At 39.5% G+C, this 25,731-nt stretch overlaps 1 protein-coding gene and 1 long non-coding RNA gene across 6 annotated transcripts in view; one reads left to right on the forward strand and one right to left on the reverse strand.

The window, feature by feature from the left end:
- LOC111251542 (uncharacterized) overlaps positions 1-4,716 on the forward strand; it is a 41,221-nt gene extending 36,505 nt beyond the window's left edge. For all 4 annotated transcript variants that reach the window (XR_015328472.1, XR_015328471.1, XR_015328470.1 and 1 more), the window contains one exon: positions 4,550-4,716. This is a non-coding gene — a long non-coding RNA (uncharacterized LOC111251542). The remainder of the gene's footprint in view (positions 1-4,549) is intronic.
- Positions 4,717-6,969: 2,253 nt separating this feature from the next.
- LOC111255586 (mesotocin receptor-like) lies at positions 6,970-25,121 on the reverse strand. Of its 2 annotated transcripts, XR_015328465.1 has the most exons (3): positions 23,551-25,121; positions 8,421-8,657; positions 6,970-8,035 (listed from the first exon to the last, which is right to left on the reverse strand). XR_015328465.1 is itself a non-coding variant. In XM_022817704.2 (2 exons), the coding sequence occupies exons 1-2, from the start codon at positions 24,939-24,941 to the stop codon at positions 8,597-8,599; spliced, it is 1,452 nt and encodes a 483-aa protein (XP_022673439.1). In that variant the 5' UTR covers positions 24,942-25,121; the 3' UTR covers positions 6,970-8,596. The 2 variants fall into 2 exon arrangements, 1 of the variants encoding a protein (XP_022673439.1); XM_022817704.2 differs by having other exon boundaries at positions 6,970-8,657.
- Between the last annotated feature and the right edge of the window lie 610 nt (positions 25,122-25,731).

Genomic DNA, 25,731 nt, shown 5'->3' on the forward strand with positions numbered 1-25,731 from the left:
GATCTATTTTTTACCAATAATCGCTCGATAATGAAAGGGGTTTGAGAAAACTATACTAAACAGCGATGTCGGTGCCTTCTACGCCTTAAATAGTTATCTACTTTTTGTGGACATTACTAGCACTTAGCAAAATGCTCATCGTGTAGCACTATCCGGAGACCTTTCGACATATGGAACTTTCATATCGAACTAAACGTAAGCCCAATTGTTTTGCAAATGCGTACGCTCGATCGTGCGCCGCTAATCTGGACCACATGGGAATTTTCAAAAACGGCTTAGTACGAAAAAAAAAATTATTATTACAAAAATGTTACATTATTTTTAAGCTGTCTAAGGTAGTATTTACTGTAGTAACTTGTTTTTAAACTTCGTGAAGACTGCTTGATTTTATGCATTTAGACACTTAAGATTCTTACACAGTCTCGCCTTGTCGATCATTTAATTGATTCAAAAATTCCACAAAAAAAAATCTAAAAAAAAAGCACAAGTGTTAATTAGAAATGTGAATAACATGTTTGTCGAAATAGAGCCACCAAAATCAAGTTTCCAAGTTGAAAAAATTTAGAGTGGGGTAACGTATCGACTCCAACTATTACAATATATATTGTGCTAAATTTATAGGGAGCAAAAATTTCAGCTTGGCTGATCTAGATCACGTCTGAAATACAACTGGAAATCAATTGTTTTCGAAAGCCCGATTTTAATTAATGTGTCGTATTGCTTAGGTGAAAATGATGTACTTTGTTTAGTTGGACAAGAGAGTTCGGAAATCGCCCGTCGGTATGAGAGTAGCGCGTGCCAAGGAAGCTATAAAATAAAGCTTATTTTTTTTATTTTCTTACACAATTTTACTAGTTTTTTGAGGTCAAATAAATTTCAGAATAGTTAATATGTAGCGTGACTGAGCGGCACTTCAATAATTTCCTATGTACCAATGGCGTTAATAAAAGAACGTCGCTCAATTTTTATGTTTGGCGGAAGGAAAAATTTACGAAAATTAAAACTGAAGCCGTACAGATTCTGCTGATGTATACCATATGGCCTACCCATACACCTATACTAGCTCGATGATATTATAAAAACTTAAAAAATATAGCCGAACTAGCTTTGCCCTCGATCGAATCAGTAGCGAATCGGTCGGTACCTTTAATGTGGTTATATGTCTGACAAAAACTTTAAGTACCTGGACTAACCTGAACCGCGGTACACCTGTAATGTCCGTCCGTGCTTGCTTTTGAATTAAAGCAGATTTTTCGTGTTCCTCTTGGCTTAAACACATTTTGAAGTCAAACTATTACATCAATCGACGTGCTCTGTCGATGCTTCGCTTGTGGATGCTGCTTTTTTTCTATTTGTCACAATGATATTATGGATGAATCTTGACATAAATGAATTAATAGACTATCTAAATTGTTTGAGCAAACGCTTCCGCTATACAGTAATATATGCGAACTATAACATTACAGTTATTGCGGTTGTACCTTTCATAGCTAAGCCAGAAGACACAGGCAAACCTGGAGCGAGACGAAGTTACTCAATCCAATTCGATATAATCATGGCCGAAAGTTCCAGTCGAAGTTTTTTTTTTGTCCGTACGAGAAACAAACGCGAGTTTGTTCCAGATTGACATGCAATAAGAACAAAATTGAAGGTTAATTGATCGAATAAACGTTATGAAGCGATTACGCGGGCACAAATAAAGGGTTGACTGTGTCTGTAACAACTAATTACCAACCCTTAAGTATTCTACTGAAAGCTCTATTCAGTTAATACGTTTAACTTATCTAAGCACCAAATCGATATGATCGTTTAATGAATACACAGGCAAAAGAGAAACAGTGCTCGTCGAAGTCTCGAGGAAAATGATCAGTGCCTTACTGAAGCTAGTATTCGAGTTCTCGATTTTTGACCTTGCGGCCGACAACCTAAAAAGTTCTTCTCGATGTTGTCTTCAATAGCTATCGAAACATAAGTGACACACGTAGATTTACTTACTCACAACAATTAAACACCGTATTTCGGCTTTTCGATTCGGCTCGATTCTGACAATAAAGATCATTTGCCTTATTTAAGAACAGGACCAGACTGGCACAACAATTTATGAAGGTAACTGTTAGGGAATGAAAGTAATTATCTGTGTTCAAATGTTACAATTTTTTTACTTTATAATAAACCACTCTTGCACACCTGTTATGATTAACCTTGAACTACGTGGAGACGAACTTGACCTGTAAACGTGATTCGTCCTATTCATAGACAACTAAGGAGAAAATTGCCTTCGACGTCCGCGCTTTTCTAAACCTAATCCTTATTGAATTGTTTTTAGAGTTTCCTCTATCCTCTTCCAGGCCACAGACGAAATTCAGGCCGTAATCATGACGGTAATTTGAAAAGGAACATATCAGTAAGTGTTTACGTTGTCCTCCTTGCTCACGGATTAATTCCGTTTCAGCTTTGAGTATTTATGGCTTTTAGTCGAACCTTGCCCCACTGTCGCCTCGCTCTGGTTTCTCTCGATAGTATGTAAAGCAATGGCGCTGTCTTCAGTTGTATATAGGTTCTTCGAAATCTAATGTGAAAAGCTAAGCTACCTGCTTTTGTCGAGTGACCTCGCAACGCGCCTTGTGACCCGGACACAGACAGACTTCATTTCATGCTGGGAACCAGCCAGCCGTTCGTCTAATGGAATGATTCCTAATCGCGATACCGGACGTAAAACTCGAAACATAGAGGTTTATCAGACAGCGGAGCAATACGTGACTGTGATTTTCACTATGCACACTATACCGGTACGACCTAAGCCTGTATTTGCAAAGCGCTCGCAACCGTCCCATCAAAGTAAACTACACTATGCACGGGAAGTTATAGCTGAGCTTATCTGCCTGTCAGAACTTTTCGCCTTATTAAAAAACCAGCAAGACGGTAGAGAAAACAAGCCCCAATTATGCAGCATCTAAAATAATCAGAACTGAAATAATGAGTCGACAATCAGATTAAAACGTCTGTATCAAAGTTTAAGTTTTGGCAGATGTTAAATTTCATTTCCGCGCTTCTGGGGCCGCATTGGATCATTGGCTGGGACATCAGTCGCAGGATGTTGACTTACAACAACACCATTAATCTATTTGAAGTTCTAACGAAACCTGAAGACCTTTCCAGTAACTTTGCACAAAGCTGTACCGGTCAAGTGATAAAAATGGAAAAAGTTTGTTTGCACCCACTTCGCTGGTGAGATGTCGATTATCATAAGTGATATAGCGATCGTGCGGGCCAAGATATAAGCCCCAACTGATGGCATTTCTACCCTTCTGACAGACATTGCAGTCATTAGCCGATGCTATACACTCCGGCAATACCGAGATCCACAGCAGGAAGGGAACGTGGTAAAACAAAGAGAAGAGTGCAGGAAAAGCTAATGTTTTGCATAGATTGAAGCAGACAATAATAGGTCGATCAAATTTGTCGATGTTGACATAAGTGGCGACGAAGCCGATGAAAATAATTGTGCTATGATACCGCATAATGGCGCCTTTAGAACAGCTTACCATGAGTTCCTGCAATTGGCTTTCCCTCACTAGTTCGCAGGTTACATGAAGAAGAACAGGCCATGCTACAAAAAGCACGTAATTAAAAACTAGGCACGTTCATTGGGCCGTTATCAGCGGGAGCTACACCGACTGAAGCACAAGTAGATGTCAATCCACGTGCTGAAATAGGCTTCATCCCGATCCAGTAAAACGCAAGCATGGTTTTGGTGAACGCACTATTTTTTTTTTATCATCATAAATGTAATTTTAAGCACTGCATCGTAATTGATTTGAACAACAACAACAACAACAACAAAAACCTCTGCCTAACAAACATGAACCGCTCATGAAAACGTTCTCTGGAACCCAAGCAAAGTGTCTTGTGTAGCGAGTAAGTACGCTTATAAAAAAAAACTTACACCTTGCACCTCGTACACAGTCCTGTGCAATACCTGAATAAATTTCATTTTCAAATAGGTTTTTTCTTGGTCCAGGATCGAAGCTTCTAGAAGTACTTTTATGCCGGGAAGTTTAGCTGAAGGGATCCTATTAGCAGCAGAGTCGGTAATATCTCCAGTAACGTTGGATTGCAGTGCCTTCTAATAATCATTAGCTTTGAGAGCAGCTATTCAGATGAACTATGCCGAGTGGAAAAAGATGAACTAAGGATGTATTCCGAGACTATAGGTCCGCTTTTGCGGCCGTACAGCTGCCATCAGATACGTTTTCATAGTTATGCCAAGTTTTGAACTGTGGTAGATTGCCTGCTCTGCATTATTGTATTTAATTAAAATCACTAATTTCCGTATGTTTGTACCTAGAAGGTCAATTTTTTAACGATTGAAAATACGATATTATTAACTGTTCGACAAAGCTTAGATTCTACGCTTTCGTTGGTACACAGAATATAATGTTTATTAAAGCATAGAAAAACTTCGCCGGTAAATAACTTGACGGTATGAAAATTAATGCCCATATTTTGGTTACAAGTTTTCTTTGTCGAAAATGAATTCCCTTTTCAGACGTGGAGTGGAAGTGAGCGGTGATCCCGGCCATCAACCGTCTGCTGTTATAAATGCCAGCGGTGGCAAAACGGAGACCATTGTGTCGTTGTTACCGCTTTACTCCTTAATAGAATTGTAATTTAACATCGTTTAATGTTGCATTTATTCAATAGTAATATAATAAAAGTTCTATCATTCGAACTTGATTTGTTTTTGAGGTATCGTACTTCAAAGCGGCCAATTCATTGGATTGGTTAATCAGTAAATAGTTTCAATAATCTATGAAGCTCGTCTTTTGCAAATTTCAGGGCGCGGCATCATCTGGGTTACTAATTCATATCTATCTGAGTACGGTGATATGGCAACCATGAACATTCAACCATTGCTGACTAAAATTTCAGCGTTGGCAAATGATTGTTATGGCGAATGGGTACCATGGGTCCTGTTGATGAAATCCTAGACTTTTTAGTGGCCTTAAGTCTTCGATATTTTCTTCGGACAGGTGATTTCGAAGGTTTGCTCACATAGTAAAAATAACGTTAAGAAAGAAAACACGCATAATTGAGTTTTTTTTTTTTTTTTTTCTTTTCATTTGATTTGAAATTTTCCCTGCTCTTTCTCTAAACTGTTCTGCATCTGGCGCGTCGTTCTTCTTTTGACTCGGCTGGGTGTTACCGGCTTGACAAAAGATCAAACCTAATAATGACTTTTTCACCACTAAGAAACACGCGGCTGAATAATGTTTTACAAATACTGATTTCAGCGCCATAGAATTAGAGACTTCGATTTCTGCCACAGGACACGATTCTTGCGACCACTTATGACAAACTACAGACTCTGCTGTATGTCAATCATCTTAACGGTTTCCTGCAAGAGTACTCGATAACTATTGCCTATTTTCAGCTACCTTCACGCACCAAGTACTAGCTTAAAATAGGAAGGTGTATCTTACACGAATTTGGCATAGATACCCTTTTTGGTTGCTTGAATAAACTCGAGCGAATAAAACAGCTTTCACGACGACTGTCAATGTGGAAAAGTTAAATTGGGACAATATTCCAGATGGGCAGTGCAGACGATTTGGAAGTGTCTAAAGGGATTGCTTCGCACAGGCCTCGTTCTGCTTGATTGTTACCAGGCGACGAAGGCCTCGGCAGACGGGAATAACTACCGAAGGCTACTGCAGCTAAGAATCCCGAGCCCTTTAAATATAGCAAAACGATGAGTGTACGCCGAGATTCAAATCGTTAAAACGAGACATATTTTCACCCGTTAGTACGACAGGTTTTTCTTTGTTTTTTGTTTGTCTTTTACCAATTAGAATCTGAACATTCTGTAGCCTTCAAATCTGTTTTTTTTTCTCTCATGACAATAACGTACGAAGACTTAGAGATCATTAGATGATGCAACGTTATTTTCTCCCATGACGACAATACATCTTACGCTAATTAGCGGTCTATTGTATATCTACGACCCTCAAACGTATATACGTTTCGTTGTTTCAGCATCATCTTTGCCTGCAAACTTATGCTATTAAACGTCTACATTAGATGTTAGGTCTATGCCCCCGTGAAAGGTTCTCCCTCACTTTCTCACTGTTAATCCACCTGTGTATACCACTGAGTAGGGTATTGTTTCGCGTAAAAAATTATTATAAAATATTGTGTGATAAGTGAAAGGCGTGCAAAGTTGATTCATTAAAAATAGATAAGCTGGAGAATGGAACTCGTCTCGGTTGACCCCGTGAGACCGTTAAGGGTCACCTGAAGGTGGTTCAGAAGGAAGAAGGCCGACAAACAGGTCATGAATAGTCCAAGCGGACGCTTGATTACTGTTAGACATCTTGAATTTAGTCAACAGTTCGAAGCGTGAGTACACCATTAACTGAATGAAAAGCACGGCTTTCCGTTGCCCCCGAGTAGCGTGCTTGACACTGAGAGATCCGCAGCTACAGTCACAAATTTCTATATAGATTTGCGTTTTTATGTTGATATAAACGCTGAGACGCGGATAGGCAGCTGCATAAAATAGGCCTCAGCTAAAAGTTACATCGGATCTCCATTTAGAGAATACACTGACTTGGGGATAGAATGAGTTTTGCATGCTGGAAAATATCTGGTAAACGAAAACGGTTGACAGCGATCTGTATACAAGATGAAAATGGTCATCGACGTAATACGTTTTTATTTTCTAGTATAATCTGTGTAACATTATGTTTTTATTGGTTTAAAAAACGGACAGTGTATCCTATTCATGGATTGTCCTGCATGTGACACGTAAGCACTGTAAAACTTATCTGAATGAAAAATATTAATAGATTTAATGTTTTATAGGTAGTAACATATAGTTTTGGTTTTTTGTTTGATGAAATGCTATATTAAGCACGGTTGTAGAAGGAATAACAACAAGCGTATTAAAACATTGCAGCTGCCTAACTCTTTTTTTTTTTTTTTTTTTTTATTTATTTAGAGCTTACATTTGAAGTAGTACAGGTTCAATAGGAGATGCCCCAGTCATCCACATAATAATAGACGGTTCATCGATCGAATTTGCTTTGTACAGTGAAGATTTTCATAGTTAGGCAGCTGTGGCTTCCTGGACTCTACTAATAAGTAAACAATTAGATTTTTATTGATCATCTTGGATACGTAGTATTAGTATTGCGTACGGTCGCTTCGAAATAGACGGAGTGGACAGACTTTATTTCTCGTACTGTCGCTCGTCGCCCCCGGCTAACGCTCTGAGCCTACTTTCTCTTTGGCGTATTCGTATATTGGACTCGTTTCTGATGAGCGTCAATGAATGAATGAATGAATGAATCGATCTGAATTGAACGTAACACTTCACCGTTTCGTAAACACGTCTGTTTTGAACGACGCATGCCTCCTATAATTATCTGTATACCTCAGCTGGAGTTGAGCTTACGCAGTATCGTAGAGCATTCGGCCTTTTCTGTGTTACAGTGCGCTGTAAGTCGTCAATGTATATAAGGAGGGACAATGTATATAAGATACCTTATTTAAACATACTACTGTGAATGATATATTGATGTAACTATAAAATTAGACGACGGACGACAGAGTTGGATTTGGGTATGGCAATGGGTGTAAGGGTGTGTACTACGGTGCCGGCCGAAAAACGATATCGTAATCCCGTCTCAAGGTTCGTATACATCAACGAGCACATAACTAAATTGAACGCGAAAGAAACAAGGTAGTATTTTTCAAAGGACCAAGAATCAAATATTATTGATTATGCTAAGAAAACATAGCATTTAGAACGTTAGCCATGTGATACCCGATTTGCATTAAGTATACTTGAATGTAAACGTATGTTTTTCCCTTGGATATGATATGTGTCCTATATCTATTAAGGTTTCAGGAACAAGGCACGACGCTTCTCTATAATTCCTGACCGCTCGACATCGTTAGTACTTCCAATCAGACAACGTGGCAAGTATACAGACCTGCACATCGCGGACGCACTTTTCGTGTGCTTCGTGTGCTGTAAAATATTTTAAATAGTAAAACGATTAGTCACAAAGTGGTTATTAGTATAACGCATTTGTCTTAGATGAAAAATAATTGTAATGCAAAATGAACCTTAAAATTAGAAAAACCAAAAACAAGCTATACCTATATTAATGTACAGCGCTTATCTCCGATACAATATTGTATGGCAAAAAAACCTGCCGCTAGAGTAATTCGCAGACCAATGATATCGTGTACGGGCAATCTGTGCTCCATCAATTGATTCACTATGACCCTCAATGTTAGTCCATTACGTTGCTCAGTTCGAAAAAGATCGTTCGTGCCTTTGGCAAAATCAAAGCCGATTCAAGATGTTTTGTCTAGGACTACGGGCGCTCCTTAGAGAGTAGCAACGCTACCTATTGTCATAAGTTCACAATCTAGGACCTGTTGGTCCACATTATGAAAAGTTGACTTCGCTACGCAGTTCCGTTGACCTCACGCTTTGATTTGCACGATATCCCTCAATTCATATGAACTTCTATGAATAAGTGAATATTATAAACGTATTTGACGACAGTAAGATTTGCGTGAATCAGCAGGCAGACATAGGGATTATGAGGCGAGTCTCTGTTGATCCGCCGGCAACAGCTCCGCTGAAAGCGAACAAGATCAAAATAGAAAAGAAAGTTTTATTATTACCCCATCACACTACCTGATTACAATGTAACATGGATTATTATTGGTTTGTTTGTTTGTTTGTTTGTTTGAACTCTGTGATCGGCAACGAATTAACAAAATCTGTGAACGTAAATTAATAAAGGAAACCATAACGGCACAGGGTGGTACTATTCTTGATCGTAAATGCGACGACGTCTGGACGAATGAGAGGTGTCTAATTCGAAAAAAGGTCAATTTTTTAGTTATTTGTTTAATGATATGGGACAAAGAAAAAGTGGCCAGCCCTACGAGTGTCGACTTAGGTAGGAACTAGTTCTTACTACGTATAGGGGCAGCCTTGTAATATCTCTATGTATTTGGATAGCGATTAGACGCTGTTTTTGCTCTGATAGCAGACGAATTTTCGCAACGCGTACGTTTTCATCTTGCCTTATAACTCAAGTAACGTAAGTATATAACGTCAAATAACTGGCAATAGCTTTGAATAGAGAGATACAGGTTATTGTATGAGAGGCAGATTGCGATCGGAATAATGTTTCATTTATTACTGATTCATTAGCATTTTTTAATAGGTAAATTATCAAAATATTGATCATGTCTTATTCATTAGATTAGTACTATCGTTTCAATGTATACGATTCGATGAAATTATTATTCAAATGCCCATTTAGTACAAAAAGGCGTTTAAATTAGTGCGCGGGTTGTTTCTACTTTCAGATGCGCATGTAACAGCGTATCGAAACGGTACGAAGTTCATTGACATACAGATATATTCATAAAAAAAAAATTTATCATTGTTATTAACTTTAATTTAATTAAAAAAGCTCGGAACTTTTGCACGATGCTCTTCCGTACTCTTCCATTTAAGGGATTTGCAGTTAAATAATCGGTATAACAGTTGTCGTGTCCTTTGAAACTGAGACGTTGTTGGATAGATCCGTATTGACTAAAATGATATGCTACACGCTGAATTAAGTAGATGTTCACGTCTAGATTGAGAACGTCTAAAAAAAAAACCATACGTCATTGCCTCCGATCGCTCGCACACAATAGACACCTAACGGTATCACCAGGATAAGTTTGAAATCTGTTACGTTACCGTGCAGTTACCCCTTACGTGACGTTCACTGTAGAGAAAACACGCGTACTAGTTTATCGATCGATCTTTTGGATAAAATTCCAAGGAATTACGAGGAAGTTTCGACAATGTGCCGAGCCATGATTCTGCCTCTGATCGGTACGAGATTTATTATAGATATCATTTGCTTACGCTGTCACGTTCTGTTACGACACATACGTTGCCATCAACGTAAATTAGCTGCGGTGTTCATTCACGTAATGATCATGTGCGACGGTGACCCGGTATTTATGTATGTATATGTCTGTGCACCCACTAGCGTACATAGGAAGTAACATACTATAACGTAATCTATATATATATATATATATATATACAACACTCTCTGACTTAAATTCAGGTACTTCATCATGCCGATATACATATAAAACTTTCCAACACAAACTTACGGTGGATAGTATGTTTACCGCAGAAACTCAGAATGCTTTGTGGCTCTTCAAGGCTCTACATGCTAATTTTTACGTCGGTTGCTATTATCGACACAAATCTACTAGATAAAAAAAGATTTTACCAAAGGCAAGAATCGTTACCACACCAACGCCACGTTTCATCTATATCTACGCGGGCGAGTATGAAACGCTGCGTTCGCCTCCATAACGCAAAGTCGATGAGATCTTCGTAAAACAAATAACGATGTGTTATAGTTAAAGCAACCAAATTTTATGTGTTAACTGTGCCCTATGTAACTATAAATTTATGAATTCGAATTAAGACAGATTCTTTTTTTCTACCATCCTCATAGTTATCGGTTCTCGTTATTTTCACAAGAAGAATTGAAGAGCTTCGATTAGAACAGCTCTTACCATGACCCCACAGTTAACAATACGCTAAGAGGAAAATTTATATCAATATTAGTATGCTAATACAAATAATAGTGCTGCTACAACGTTTCCCGTAGTAAACAGCTAATAAATTTCTCATAATTAGAGTTGCTTTTATGCTCTACAACTAATCAACATTGTACGAGAGTTTTACTGAATTTCATTGTTGCTAACAGCAATAGTTTGAGCAACGGGGGAAAACTCTCCAGCTCACTCCTATGACTTTCGTATTTGCAGTTCGTTAGAGCACCATCAGCCACCGTATACGTGACCGCATCATTTAGCTGAGCGATATTTATCGGCACAAACAAGACTCGTCTTCCCAAGGAACACATCAAGCAAAACTGAAAATGACCAAGTACCATATCTCTTGGAGCAACGCAGAGCGTGAAAATTGAGTCGCAACATTCCCTCTAACGTCTTCTAGCGAAATGTTGACGTGTTCACAAACAAAATTCAGGAGGGCAATTCGGTGAAACGTAAATCGAGCGTAAATGGGTAGAAATAATGTTCTGCCCGCATGACACTAGTGCAACCACCGATACTTTCCAGATCTGTCAAAATAAAGTCTCTTTTCAAACCAACCGTTCACATTGTAGGGTGCCTTTGAACATCTTGAGTTCCTTCATAAAACAAAACAATATTGCTAATGGGCAAATGATACAATGATTTCTCTTTGCCCCGCAACACGAATAGGTAGATATTTGTTTCGAACAGGATATTAGGAGACGATCTGCCACGTGTGCGAGCCATTGCTATGAACAGTTATTGCGTATTTGCTTATCAGGAACTACTTACAGCATGTGCTAGCTAGTACATCGAAGTGACGAGCGTGCCCTGGGGCTTCCGCGGCCTACTCTTAGGAAGATGACGAATATTGCAATATGTTGAACAGATCTAGGTTTATACAAGCAGTACAATACCAATCTAATAAGCATACTTGTTTTATTGTTCTTTTGGTCGCGTATCAATAGGGCGGTTCGTGGGCACCTATGCGCGTTAATTTTACCAACGCTATAAGAACAACTAAATGGGTGTTTTAAACTCTAGGCTTGATCGTACATATTGCGTTTTGGTTACTGGTTTGCGAAATGATGTAGCCAGTATGCTTGATTATTTGTCACTCAATAGAAACATACAACACTGCAACGTTCCTGATTGTGTTGGAGATTCCAATTTTGAAGCAATCCCTAATATCTAGATAACTAATCTCCTCTATTTTCTTGTGTTGTTTCCTTGTGTTTTGAAAAAAATAATCCCCCTAACCATATTGTTCGAATGAATCCGAATTAGAGAGGCTGCAGTTAAACATGGCCGACTTATTTGTTCATGCAGACCATTTATTCATTTTGTCAATAAATATATCACTTGAGGAAACAACGACTTTCGTTTTCTTTTGAACAATAGCTCATTACAATGGTAAGATGACGGATCGGTTAAGGAGGGGAGGGGGGTCTTCTGCCTAGGCCGTTTCTGTGCTGTTCATATCAGATATGCTCCTCTGTTTTATTGCGAGAGATGTTATAGTATATTGAAAACTTCTACAATTTGAGCGAAAGTAAATGAGGTATCGCTCACAATCCAACACCCAAGCAATTAGGAAGACGTTCAGTTAGCTCATTACAGATAAGTACGTGGCAGTAATGCAGTCCATTTGCCAATAACAGATTTCCAGAGAGACCTTTTGATGGCTAACTCTTGACTAACTTTTTCCCTTCAAGCTTAACGGCGTTATTAGCCGTGCTTCGATTTTGGTTAGCGTTCGTTCACTTGTTTATAGTAGCCTCTTATAAGAAGATGCACCGTACGGTGTATGTTATGGGTGGAAGATTTTCGAAATTAGTTTGTGAAAAAAAAAATATAAACGATGTGTGGCATCCGTAAAAACGTCAGATATAGGGGCATTGGGATACCTAATCTCTTGTATCCTACTTATGCCTATAAACCAAGTCTCGCAGGAGGATCTTATATTTTCATATTTTTGTGTAGATGTAAATAGGATAGCTTATTTTTTACTTCTTAAACGACAGCATAATTTAGCTAGGGAGAAGATATGACCGAGACCCGATCGTTGGCTTCCGGCTACGAAGCCAACGACCGGATCTTAGTTCTTCAGTCGTTGCAGGAAATTTGACATGATTATTAGTTAACTTAGTACGTCGCTCCACTTAGTTTCTTCATATCGAAAACAATGTACGACGAAACTTTTTATACTAAGAAGACGCCGTACATTCTGTGCGCCGTTCTTAGAGTTACACGCTTCCTTGCTTGCTAGCATTACGCCACGTTTTGATTTCTAAACACTTCCGAGTACTACTAATAGCCACGTTTGTCGCTGCATGCATCGGTGCAAATCGGAAACGGGCCTACATTGACTGTTCGAAATGTTTCTCGTTAATATATTCCAGGGCCGAATCGATCGCAAAGTGCTAAAGTGCCAATAGCTAAATAGAACCAGTCATCATAGTCACAGCTTCTCTAGGCATTTCTAGCAAGAACAGAAAAAGAGTAATCGACTGCGCGGTTCCGTAATAGCTATCAATATGGGCTAGTTAGTTTAAAACGTTTTACTACCTGCTCGGCCGACTATTCGCAATGGCAGCAGCAGCAGCAGCAGCAGCAGCAGCAGCAGCAGCAGTCGAAAGATGACTCGTTCATTTAATCGCTTCGATCAATTTTTAATTATCTTCCTGTGCTTTTCTAGAACCTTGCTGAAACCTCATTGGGGTTCGTTGCATTTCGTACTGCTAAAAGCTGAGGCCATTTTTACATTCGACGAATTCCCTCAAAAATTTCAATCTAATATTATAGCACGTATGATATTAAATAAGATTTTACAGCTTAAATTATTATTGCAAAAGTAGATATGCTATTGGATAAAAGAATGGTTATTTGGGTTGGCTTCATCTGCACTTCAGCATCAAGGTTATTTGAAATTCATATAATAGACCTGGACTGAGCCCTACGCTCATTGACAGCGCCGGACAATGGATAATTGTCAAGACACAAGACATGGTCAAAAATGAGATAACATTTTGTTCTTAGCTTTTGGCAGCCAAACTTACTTAACTTTTCAAGCTGTCGCCAATATTTCGTAACCCACGTTTCGATCGCGACATGCAACAGTACGTATCCGTATATATTGAACTTGTTTTGCTATAAAAGACCCATAGCAAATAGACAGACCCATATAGTGGCAGCCTGTAGTACCCGTTCAAATGATGACCCTGTTTATCAGCGTCGTTAATAACAAGTCTTGATGTGGTTACTTGTACGGCATTATAGCATACGTGCCTAAATGTTCGTTAGATATTTGCAGATCATACCGGTAGATTGTATAAATAGGATTTTCTTCAAATAGCATATTTTTTCCGATAGCGATTGTCAGTGTTACTCACATTGGTCTACTTACTAAGAAACTTCAAAATCGGTAATTCTGAAGTTTTCTACAATTTACAATGACAGAACCTAATAACATCGCGTCGATAATGAGCAGTTGAAAGGCCACTTAACTTATTGAATTCCGAACCCTGCTTAGATTTCCCAACTAACAGACTAACTTAGAATAGTCTACATTTTTTAAGTTGCTGCGAGCGTATAAACAGTTTGAAACGCTGCTCATTAAGCCACTTCCGTAAAACAGTCTGTTCTCTTAATTACTAAATACATTCAAAAATCCATCGTAACATCCTTGAACAAAGAGTGCTATTGAAACAATTAATGCTATTAAGTTAATGTTTTTATCTTCTTTTTTTGAGAGTTGATTCTTTTTGTGAGTAACATTAGAGTTCAGTCTCCTTTTTTTATATCTTTATTTATAAAAAAATAATTTATTATTCAATCATATTTAAGAATATTGTCTTTTTTTTTTCTTTTTTATATATTAGAATATGATTTAAGAGTAATCATAACAAGATTGGTAGTAACAATAAAATTAGGTTTATTTTTATGTCATTTTTGTGTACCACTAAATGTGGCAGTCCTCCTTTTTTCAGTGTCCTTCAATTGATTGTTCTAGTTAGCAGAAAAAAATCCATGTAAGTCGTCATCTAGGAGATACGGACCTTTGCCTTTCTTTTCGTTCCTATAATTATAGCATGACGGTTAATCTATCAAGAATGAGTCAGCGGAGCGCTATTTCATAAGCTTGTGCCATGTGTCTTCCAAACGAAAAATAGACCGCTGGGTTTTTTTGTGTTTGCACTAGCCGGCCCGTAGTACCAGCTTTTCGTGTTCCAAATAATGGCGGTATAGTCTATCTCATTTCAGCGACCACAAGAGCCTTCACAGGCCAGGATGTTCCGCATTGCGTTTTGCTGGCACACGTTTTTCTGTGGTGGCTCAGTTTCAAACCTGACGTAACCTTAGTTGCATAGCAGACTTGACGAAATTCTGTGCCTAGCGCATTGCCAGTCGTGCAGTTCCGCTGTCGACCCAAGTTTCCCTCAGTTCCAGGTCTGCATTATTGATATCCTTCATAAGGCTGCCTTGCATTCATCTTCTTACTGTCCAGTAGACGGACTCTAGCCACTTGGCGGCGTCTGTGGTTACGTAGTGCAGGTGCCGGTTTCATTTCACTGGCAGCTGAGCTTAATAGATCAAATAATAAAGAGACGGCAATCATAGGCCTGCGCATATTCTCTCAAGAAACTAATTGTGCTGTTTTCTTCAAAGCGGTCTATCATCGATGTCTTTCCGTATTCCAGGCCGTGGAAAATTACAGTCCTAAAGAAAACGATGAATTTTATGTTTGCACCAGTTCTAAACCTCGGGGTCCGTAATTTTAATCACTATTGCATCATACAAATATCCTAGCAGTAACTTTCTTAACATATATACTATATTATCTCAAACCTTTGACATGCTCACAGTGTTTCAACTAATCGGTCAAAGTTTTTTGTTTTCTAGGTAAAGAAGACTATATGATAATTTATACAGCTGTAGTTGTGGTATACGAAAAGGTACTTTTATTGCAATCAAGAGCTACCGTGCGCGAATCTGGGCGCTAGAACTTTTCATTTTCGACGAAGTTCTAGTAATAGACGTTAACGATCAATTATTTAGTATTAAGTCTGCTATATAACGCACTAATTGGACTGATAATATCAAGCAAACTTGTTGTTGCCTCCCACTTACGTTTTCCGTTGCGTATCATCAGGCTGTACGGTCCAACCATGGTCGTCGCTGTATTCCTCTAGCAGCTCGGCCCTGTTTGCTTTATCATATGCTTCAGTGTACTTCAAGAAATACTCTTCACCGATGTCTAGCCAATTTTATCATATTAATATCGATACAACAGCAAACTGGTTGCCTCGCTTATTTTTCATTTTCTTCCATTGGATCAATACTTCTGCCCCAAAACCCCAGGTGTCTTCGCTATTAATCTGCACAGAGCCTCCTACTCCGAGCTCATTATGATTGCGTATTTCAAGCTCAACTAATTGCTTTAGAAATTTTCCCTGTACCGTAAATAGCTTAACCTAGTCGACGTTGTAGGCAACATTTTTCCAATTTCGTATGTAGACTAGAGCAGCACACAGGCAGTTGGAGAAACGTGTGTATATTTCCCTGTATTCCATCAAACCTCTCCTGCCACTGCGATCATGTCTTTGCGCCTATTCGCCCAGAGACCTTCCATGCGTTATTGCCTCTTACGGCCGTCATATTTAGCTAGCAATGACCTCTGCTACATTTCCTATTTTATGTACTTGGCGTGTACATGATTTTTAATCATGTTAAGCTATCGCTGCTGAGAGCAGCCCGATCAAGTGAAGACAGCATCATTCACTTCAAAGATTTCTCTTTTTTTCAGAACGAGTATGGTACAATGGCTTGAACTTAGCTAGAGGTTTCGTGGCAATTCCTCGAACAGGATAAGGTAAGAGTAGTCTTCTTAGAGCAAACATTCGCGACAAATACTATCACGCTACTTCGGCCACGAAATATATATATACTGGCTTCGCCCGATGTCTATAAGTTTTATCCTTATGTGAGAGCAGCTAATTTTGGGGTTGGGCCGGACTAGTCACCGTATAAATCGTTTCGGTAGTGTAATAGCAACTAGTTCTATTATTATTATGGGCGTCTGCGGCGCATTAGCAAATCCCGTTAATTCCTATATTCCAGTGAATGTATGGTCTTTAAAACGGAAGGCCGCTTGAATAAGTGGTTTTTTAGCCTACCCACACTGTTTAGCAGATATGATTGAGTCGGGCCTTACTTGTGTTATCCTTAGTTACACTCAACACGTGTGAGTTTTCCACTTACTTAGAAGCAGCAAGATTTTTTCTAGAAATTTGTTGATAACTCATATTTTTAGATAATAATATTTTTTGCGTCTTCACGTTTTAGCATAGCTTTTGGATGAAAGTTCACGAGTTGAAATGAAACAGATCTTGTGTTTGCAAAGGTCCTGTGATGAATTGCTAAGGCACTCGTCTGCTCAACGTAAATACTCAAGTTTAAGCTTTCCATAATAAACGTGCAGTTTAATTTGACCGAAATTTCTAAGACGAACGATAATTATTTGGGTCCAGGGATCAGGTAAAGAAAAATGAGGGAAGTGACTCAGTTTATTAATAGGATTAATATGGCTAGTGGTCGACTTTTTTTTTTCAAAAAGCCAGCAAATATTCTGTATGACTCTCAACTCTATGATGGTGCACGCACTTGAGAAAAAGATATGGAAAAAATATCCCTAAGGATTAAAAGTCCGAACCGATCCAGAAGTAGAATCATGTTCTTTAGTTAATTGATTATTGATCTTGAGAGCATCTCAAAGTTAATTGAGTTTGCACTGTTCCTGGAGTTCTGTCAAGTATCATACAGGGTGTCACTGATTAGAAACGTTCGGAAAACTGGTTCCGAATCTGAAACGTTGCAAACACTTTTTGAGGATCAGTAGAACGGTACTCGTAACACTGAAAGAAAAGGTGCTGACCGAAAGAAATACATACAATGCGACATATTGTAGGATTTTTTTTTCAATTTAGGCGATATCACCTCAGTCTATTGATAGAGCGTGTGGCGTGTTTTTGTTTTGTTTTATTTTTTTTTTTTGTTAAATTCATATCTCATCACTAGCTGATATCGAGCATGGGGTACGGAGACAAAGTCGAATACTCTATTAAAGGTATTCGTATACCTTTAGAAACCAGTGTAGGATCACTAAAGCTAATGAACGTTTCGGATCGGAGGCTTTGTGCTTATGTTTATTTTGACATTTTGCGTATTACACAAGTTGGTATACGATCGCGCAGTTTAACTGGTCTATCTAATGTCGATAGTCGTTAGGCCGCATCGATAGTCGTATTTGCACAGAGCTATTTAGGCCAGCCAGCGATCTAATTGGTGTGTGTAGAGATAATGTCATAGATAGATTGGAATTTCACAGAATTTCTCGAGTTGAAGGCTACGGCCTAAAGCGGTATTGAGGTTCCTCAATCACACTATGATATTTTATCCTGTCTAAATTATCTAGTGTTTTATCGAGGTTTTTATCAGCCTCAGACATTGTTATCATAGTGTAACTTTGGAAGAGATCTTACAAAAAACTTAATACGGGATCATGTCATTGATCGTCGTAGCATATAGTAAGCTGCAACAGCCTTAGCAGATAATAACGGCTACAAGGCTAAGAGAAAAAAGGCCTTTTTGTTTTTTAGTGTTGCGGTAGACGCTTCACGGCGTGCGACCGCGTAATTAGAAATATATATATGTATATATATAAGATGTCGGAAAAATATTGCGGGTTGACAAATCAATGGCCGACAACAGAACGATTTTAGCTCCTGACCGCTCTCCTTTAGGGAAGCATCATTTGCCCAGTTTGGGTGCAAAAAATACCAAGCTAATTTGGGGCCGTCTCACGGTGTCATTGTGCATTGAACTGTTTTAGGGTACACAGTTTGATCAGAAATCAAATAAGAATAAGCAGAACTCACTATCCGGCCAAAGCTCATGTGGAGTTGCTCGACGATGAACGTTCGTTTCTTTGATGGGCCGTACAGGCAAGAAATGTACAGTGGTGATAGTAGCGTGGTGATGCGACGACATCCGGGGGCATAGATTAAGCTCTAAAGACAGAAGATCTAAAGAAATTTTCTACCAAGAACTTCTGTCTGTCTTCTCAGCTGGTAACTGTGCTCTAATGTGACACGAGGTATATGTACTCAGTGCTGTAAAATCGATTTCAGTAATTTGCCTTTTTCTAGCCCGTTTCTTCCGAAAGGATCGTTTTACTTTAGCATATCGATTGAATCCATCGGGTTATTCAGCAGGCTTTGCCGTAAATCAATTGCAAATAATCGAGAGATTATTATCGAAGGTCGCGATAGACTCGTGTTTGAGTACTGCTATTCGGTGTGAGCTTCCGCCATAAACGGTTGGGTCGTCGTCACGACTCGAACTCGTCTACAGAACCCGAATAGTAAGTAAATGGTCGTTGACTTTGAATGCTTGTATTTCGAGCTTAGAGCGTTCCTTCGGGTGAATGCCGAACTGAAGATTGACGACGACGACTGATTTACGAATTTACACACAACCGTTGATTCCTCGCAGTCCCTCGAAGAAGAATGTTGCATTCTGAAGCATACCGCACGCTCATGCTCTGCTCTTTGTTGAACCTCGTCGGTCGGTATTCGCTGTTGCCAAAGAACACCGTTAATGCGGCTCGGGCGACCATCGTCTCGTTTGTTCGATAGTAGGAGCTGTTGTAATTTAGCATAGGAGACAGGACTGGCAATTGGTCTTCTTCTTCTATACCCTCTTTTGACAGTGGCTATTTGCTGTGTGCCACGTTCGATTAAACGTTTGTGGTATTTTACGTCTGGTAGTTAATACATTAGGCCTTACTTCAGACAAGCTACTCCCAGCACAAAACGAACTTAGATTCGAACCTGGACCACTACCTGTCATTGAATTTAGTAACTCTCTGCGCTATGGAGACTATAACGTTTTATTAAAGTTGTTTATATCGGTACGTTGACTACGACTTTGTTCACTAATAGGCAACCGTTTTTGTTGGCGCACATAAATATGCAAAAGAGCCTATGGTGGTGTCAAACGATGCCCTTCGCCAGACACTGATTCGCCGGCCCGGCGGCCTCATTGTCATCGCCTGGAGTGGAAGGACTCACCAAAATAAAGAAATATAACCGCCGGAAGAAGCGATATAACTCGTATCTCGTAGGTGATTACAAATTTTTTTGAAGGAACATCAATCGATTTCATTGACAATATAGTTCCTTGTGCAGCGTTTACCAGCTTAGCTACTTCTGGGGTCTTACAAAGAGTGCAGGCGATCACTAATCTTTCCTCGACATCCAAAGCTGCGTGATTGTCGTCAAGTGCGTTCCTCGCTACTGAATAGGTGTCTTCAACGAGCAAAAAAACTGCGACCAATTGTTTCGGTGTGCCGCGAACTAGTTTATACAGCGTGACAGGCCTATTGACTTCGGTTGTAGAGGTCTGTCGATCGACATCGTTAGTCAACCGAGCGCGCCAAACCTTGTAAGTGTCCATTTTTTCATCATACGTTTGCGGGTTAATGCCAGGTAAGCCGCAGCGTATGTAACACAGCCATTGTTGCTATTTAGCGGCAGGCCAGGCCCAGCGTTGTTACTGTCGATGTATAGATGGGCGCTTTGCACGCCTATAGGATTGGTGCAAAGAGAGCGGCTAGGCTCACCGCAGGCGTTATGAATTTGTCGGTCGATTCCCGATAAATGATTGTGTGCAAAGACTCCACTGCTCATCTGGTTGCTTTCCTCCACTTTCTCTCCCTACTTCAGAGTCTGGCAATAGCGCCATAGAATGCGACATGATGGAAACGTCGATTTAACATGTACAACTTAGACGATCGTTAACTCGTACAATGGCGTTGTTTTTTGGCACCCCTTGTCCGTCACGGAGGCCTATTTATGAATGCCCTACTATTCAGGCTGTAGCACGCTACGCTATCTGGTCCATTAAGCGCATTGCAGTTCCCGTGAGAGCTCAATGGGTGACGTGGTTAGGTGCTAGTCTTAGGTACATATAATAATCCAGATTCGAATCTGCTTCGAACCGGCCGTTTGCTGGAATGTGTAACGGTGGTGCTGGAAAAAAAACTTCATTTAGATTTAGCGCAGTTCTTGAAGCTTATTGTGTGTGTTGGCAGGTTACCGTAAAGGCAAGTGTTGCAAAAGCCTCTCGTTTCCGATTGGGACAATTTGCATAGACACTAATGAACTACATATATTCAGCATCATAGATAATCCATAGTCCATACACACTTCTGCTACTCGTGCTAGCTTTGCTGGTGGCATGTCACGGCGCGATGCTGCTAGTGTTTCTTGGCGTGGAACACGCCTTTTCTGAGGCATAGGGGTACCCGATAAGTCGCAGCAGCACTGATCGTTTGTCTTGAAGGTGTCGAATGTACTCTGTTGTAGATTCACTGTACCTTTATTTGGTAAATAATTTTCTATAAGCAAAACACGCCTCATATGGTCGAGAAACTAAATGGCGCGCTCTTTGGTTTATTATTTCTCTTATTACATCTCCTAGTGTTATTTGTTTTCGCTGCTGCTTCGGCGCAGCCTACTTATTACTATTATTATTTTATCAAAGTGCTCTGTGATACGATAAAAAAATCATACAAATCCTGATCATGGTGTTGTGACACAACGGTAACTTATTTCCTAATTAACATAATTCCGGGGGACTTTAGAAACAATGCAAACGGCCGCTTTTCCCTATGATTCAGTACCCGCGTAATTCGATTCGGTTCGTGCAACATTTTATTGGCGATAACATGTCGGCAGCACTCTACGTACGAGTATGGGGCAATAAATTCGACAGATATTGACTATATCAACAAATGACAACACAGTTGTAACGGGGACCACAATGCGGGCTATTTATATCATCAGTCAATACACTGTCGCATGCATATCCATTTTTAATCCTGTACTAGTCAAGGCTGTATTTTAATACAGCTCGTAAAGCGAAAATGGCGTCGATGGCTGTCATAGAGGGCGCTGAATCGATCATTTTTTTAGTCTGTCGGACGAAATAGTGCTGCTCTGAGAAATTCAGTTGTTTTCGCTTTATGCGTAATAATGCTAACAATATCAAATATCGACACGCCACTAACAATTGGCTGTGTTCTAGTAAGTAACAAGTAAGTCCTCATTTCGTCCTTTTTTACTTATCATCATCTACTTCGTTCAAAGGACGATGCATGCTTTGCTAGGGATGATAGTTGAAATCGAATACAAGTAAAAATCGTCACTTCGCTATTTGACCGAAAAAAAAAATATAGATCGATACGTTTTTTTTTTGAATAGCAATCGGTGAAACAGACGCCGTCGAATATGATAGCTCAAACCGTCCGTATAACACAATAATACAGTATAAGGTCTCCTTTTATATAAAGGAGGGGGTTTATATAAGGGTTTATAAATACTTCCAATATATTATAACTGGACTAGTCTGGTCACTTGCCATGAAAACAAATTGCTAACGGAGCCAAGAATGGCTGGCTATATCTGGAAAGGTGATGAACACACCATTACGCAGCTGATTTCTTGAAATTTCAAATAAATTTTTAAAAGGGCTACCCGTGTGTAATTTGAGGGGTGTACGCGTATAATCCTCTTCGCTTTATGGGTCAACTTAGCGGGTAGACCTCGTACATAGATTTATGGGAAAAACCATTGCCACATTGTTGCTATGCGTTTTCTGAAAATGTTTTTGGAAACTTCAAATCATACTCAAATGAGAGTTTTGCCCAACCTTAGATTGTTAAAGCTTCCGTGAGGTTTATGATTTATAAACGAAAAGTTTAAAATTGCTTTATATGAACATGGCGTTATATACGCCCATCTGCACCACTATTACACAATTCATATATCATGGTACATCGCAAAAAAAATTGCCGTGAAAACCGAATTGATAACTGAGTCACCGACAAACGCTATTGTAAGAACTTACGTATATATATATATATATATATATATATATGTATATGTAAGTGTCGTACAAGATACGCTGCACTGTTACTTTATATGCTTTATATTAATTTACTGATTTTCTCAATGAGGAGACGCCTCCGACTTTTGATGTCAAATTATCTTGATAATATACTCATTTGACTCAATTGGTTTCTTGGAAGCAGAAAGTTAAGTCACAGAAGTTTTTTAGACATGAAAATAGATAACCATGACCAGTTGTCGTCATAACTTTACTAGGACGCTAAAAAGTGACGGCGCTAAAAAAAGAAGATCAATTATGGATTAACATAATAACATATATCTCTAAAAAGTTATAAATAATTTAAAGTTGGCCTCTACTTGTGTATCATAGTTATTTTAGGGACATTTTTCCGTTCGAGTTCGTTTAACGCTGTGATCACTTCTCAGATAAAGGAATATTGATTTTCTTTTTTGCTTTTTCGACAATAACCTTTTAAGCCGTTGGCCTCTAAGATTAAATAATGTATTAATATTTTCCCAGTTTTTAAATAAATTCCTGATGTACATCAGGTTAGGTTAAAAGTTTCTAAGCAGGCCGCGATAATGATTGTTATAAAAAGCTCTGCACCGTCACTTTCAGTACACCTCTCCTAGAGGCACTAAATTATAATTAAAATTAAACTTGAAGCTAAAGTTCGGTACATACTTATTCGGTATGACGTGATTAACTGACCGCAAAAATTTGAAAACAATCTGAGTCCAATTGTTTATCACAAGTTCTGAAATAGTCTTTGACAACAATAACAGGCTAGCTGGGCTTTCTTATAACATACGGGCATCGTTATGATAGGTGTGACGTTCGTACACAAGTTAGTTCAATTTTCAAAACCCTTATTCAGCCATGTGCGAGTTTGAATCCAGTTGATTTAGAGCTGGACGAAACGTTACCTACCTGTATCGTAGAGATGAAGTTTTCGCTTTTGATTGATGCCGTTTTGCGTATCGATTGGTGTAAAAGGCGGCATATATCCAGGGATTAACAGCCGAATTCAACGAGGCTAGTAACAAGAGAATCATAAACATCGGACTAACTTGAGCATTGTCCACCGGCAGCGTGTATGCCCGAAAAAGTTCAGCCACACAAAATGGACTCCAACAGAAAATGAATGCTAGCACAATTGAAAATGTCATTTTCATCAAACGAATCTTGGCTGCCGTGAGCTTCTTGCTTGAAGCGGCAAATCCACTCGAAGTGTTTCCGTAACAGGAAGTTGTTCCTTGAGCGAACTGGGGAACTTGCGTTGTGCTAAGAGGTTGCGACTCATTGCATATGTAGCTCCGTTGGATACGCAGAATTATAATACACATGTACCCGTAACAGAAAAGCATCAGGGACGCTGGTACGCCTAGAATAATGACCACGAAGCTGGTCACATAGATTTCCATGCCGTGCGGATGCCACGAGAAATCTGCCCGACAATCATATCGTACGGAAACAGTTCCTGTCGAATTAGACTCAGCCATCGGGGTGTTTACGCCTTGGCCATCAATGAGTTTGTCATTTAATCTAATCCTATTGTTATTAATTCTGGTGGCGTTGTTGGCAATAGGTGAGGCAGTATACGAAAATATGAAAAGTTGTGGTAAAGCGAGCATTGACGAAAGCAGCCATGCCAATGCGATAAGCAATTTGGCAAACTTCCGATAACCGGCACGAGATTGATGACTATTGAAACCGTGTGAAAAACGCTTCGTTTTACCCGAACTGCCACCGGAAAGGGAGCCGTTCCTTTTGCATATTAACTTCGATGAGGACATTTCGGTTGAAGTTGCCTTCTCAGTTCGCCGGGTCGATGATGAACGGTGATTCGCGCGCATCCCCGCCTTCCATTGAGTGTGAATGGCACGCATAGATACTAGTCGATCGAGTGACATACCTGTGAGAATGTATGTGCTTAGATAGAGAACAAGTACTTGAGCATATTTGACAAATTTACATAAAAGCGCACCGCCGTAGAAGCGAGCCGTGATGTCCCAGGCGAGCTGGGGCAGTATGTTTAGCAGAGCAACGAGAATGTCTGCTATTGACAGGTGCATCATAAAAAGTTGCACCCGGGATAGAGAGCTGCTGCGTCTTGCCCTCTTAGAAACTTTGCCGTACACGGAACGCGCGCAGAAGCGATACGACCGGCTCCGGAGAAAGACCGCCCATAGCACAAACATGTTAGATGACAACGTCATAACAAAGATTAGCAGAAGTGTCGAACACTTCACCGACGACACCCAGTCATCGGGTTCTAACATCACCATCTCATCTTCGGTAACCTCTTCAGAACTAACCATTTGTTGGTCAGTCAAGTGAATTGTTTACGATTGCTAGCGCCGTCTCGAATTATTCGTTAGCCACATTGCGTTAAGCTGTTGCAAAGTTTTCACGTGTTCTCTGATTGTATCCATCTAGAAAATAAGGATTTGCGAGCACCGTCCAGCATCGATCACTCTCTTCAATCGACCGAAGTAACTCCGAGCTCTCGAACTTTACTCTAGCTAGATAGACGGCATACGCCGATGGCGGAGTGCTCCGTATGATCAAAACGCCACCTGTGGCTTAATCCAGAACTATGTAGGACGTATACGCGTGTATGTGTGCGTTTGGGTCTTATACGTGTTGCAGAAAAGGAAACGCTAGTGGGTGTTTCTTGCCCGTCGGTTATAAATAGTATTCGTTTGCAGTAAAGAATCATCTTTTTAAAACACTTGGATTTTTGGCTCTCAGGGGTCTTACATACATACATACATACACGCCTTTGCGGCCTTTTTGAGCTACATAACTCTTGGCCTGTGAACAGTACATACCATGTAACTGAACACTAGTGCTATGGCGTCGTTTGCAGGCCTGTAATGTAGAAATTATTGAAAAAGTTCCTTGCTCGGCTAAAATTATCTTGCAGAAAAATATCCATTGTTAAACATCGACATGCTACATCATTATAATCGTAAATTGAGACAAAACGTTAGCTTTTTCAATCCTGTATTTGTACGAGCTCAAAAAAATAAAAACCTTTTGCATTAGTATGTTAGCATAATCTTATACATTTATTTAATGTCAATAGCCTCTATGCAAATCCGTCCG

This window comes from Varroa destructor, unplaced genomic scaffold, assembly GCF_002443255.2.
Source record: "Varroa destructor unplaced genomic scaffold, Vdes_3.0 BEIS01000001.1, whole genome shotgun sequence".
In the NCBI taxonomy this organism is placed as follows: domain Eukaryota; kingdom Metazoa; phylum Arthropoda; class Arachnida; order Mesostigmata; family Varroidae; genus Varroa; species Varroa destructor.

What these genes read in the sequence shown, in the direction of transcription:
- LOC111255586 (XM_022817704.2), bottom strand. Translation starts at nt 24,941, where the DNA reads ATGGTTAGTTCTGAAGAGGTTACCGAAGATGAGATGGTGATGTTAGAA. An exon ending in ACTTCATCTCTACGATACAG is followed by an intron (nt 8,658 to 23,550) that starts GTAGGTAACGTT and finishes GTTCGCTTTCAG; the next exon opens with CGGAGCTGTTGCCGGCGGAT.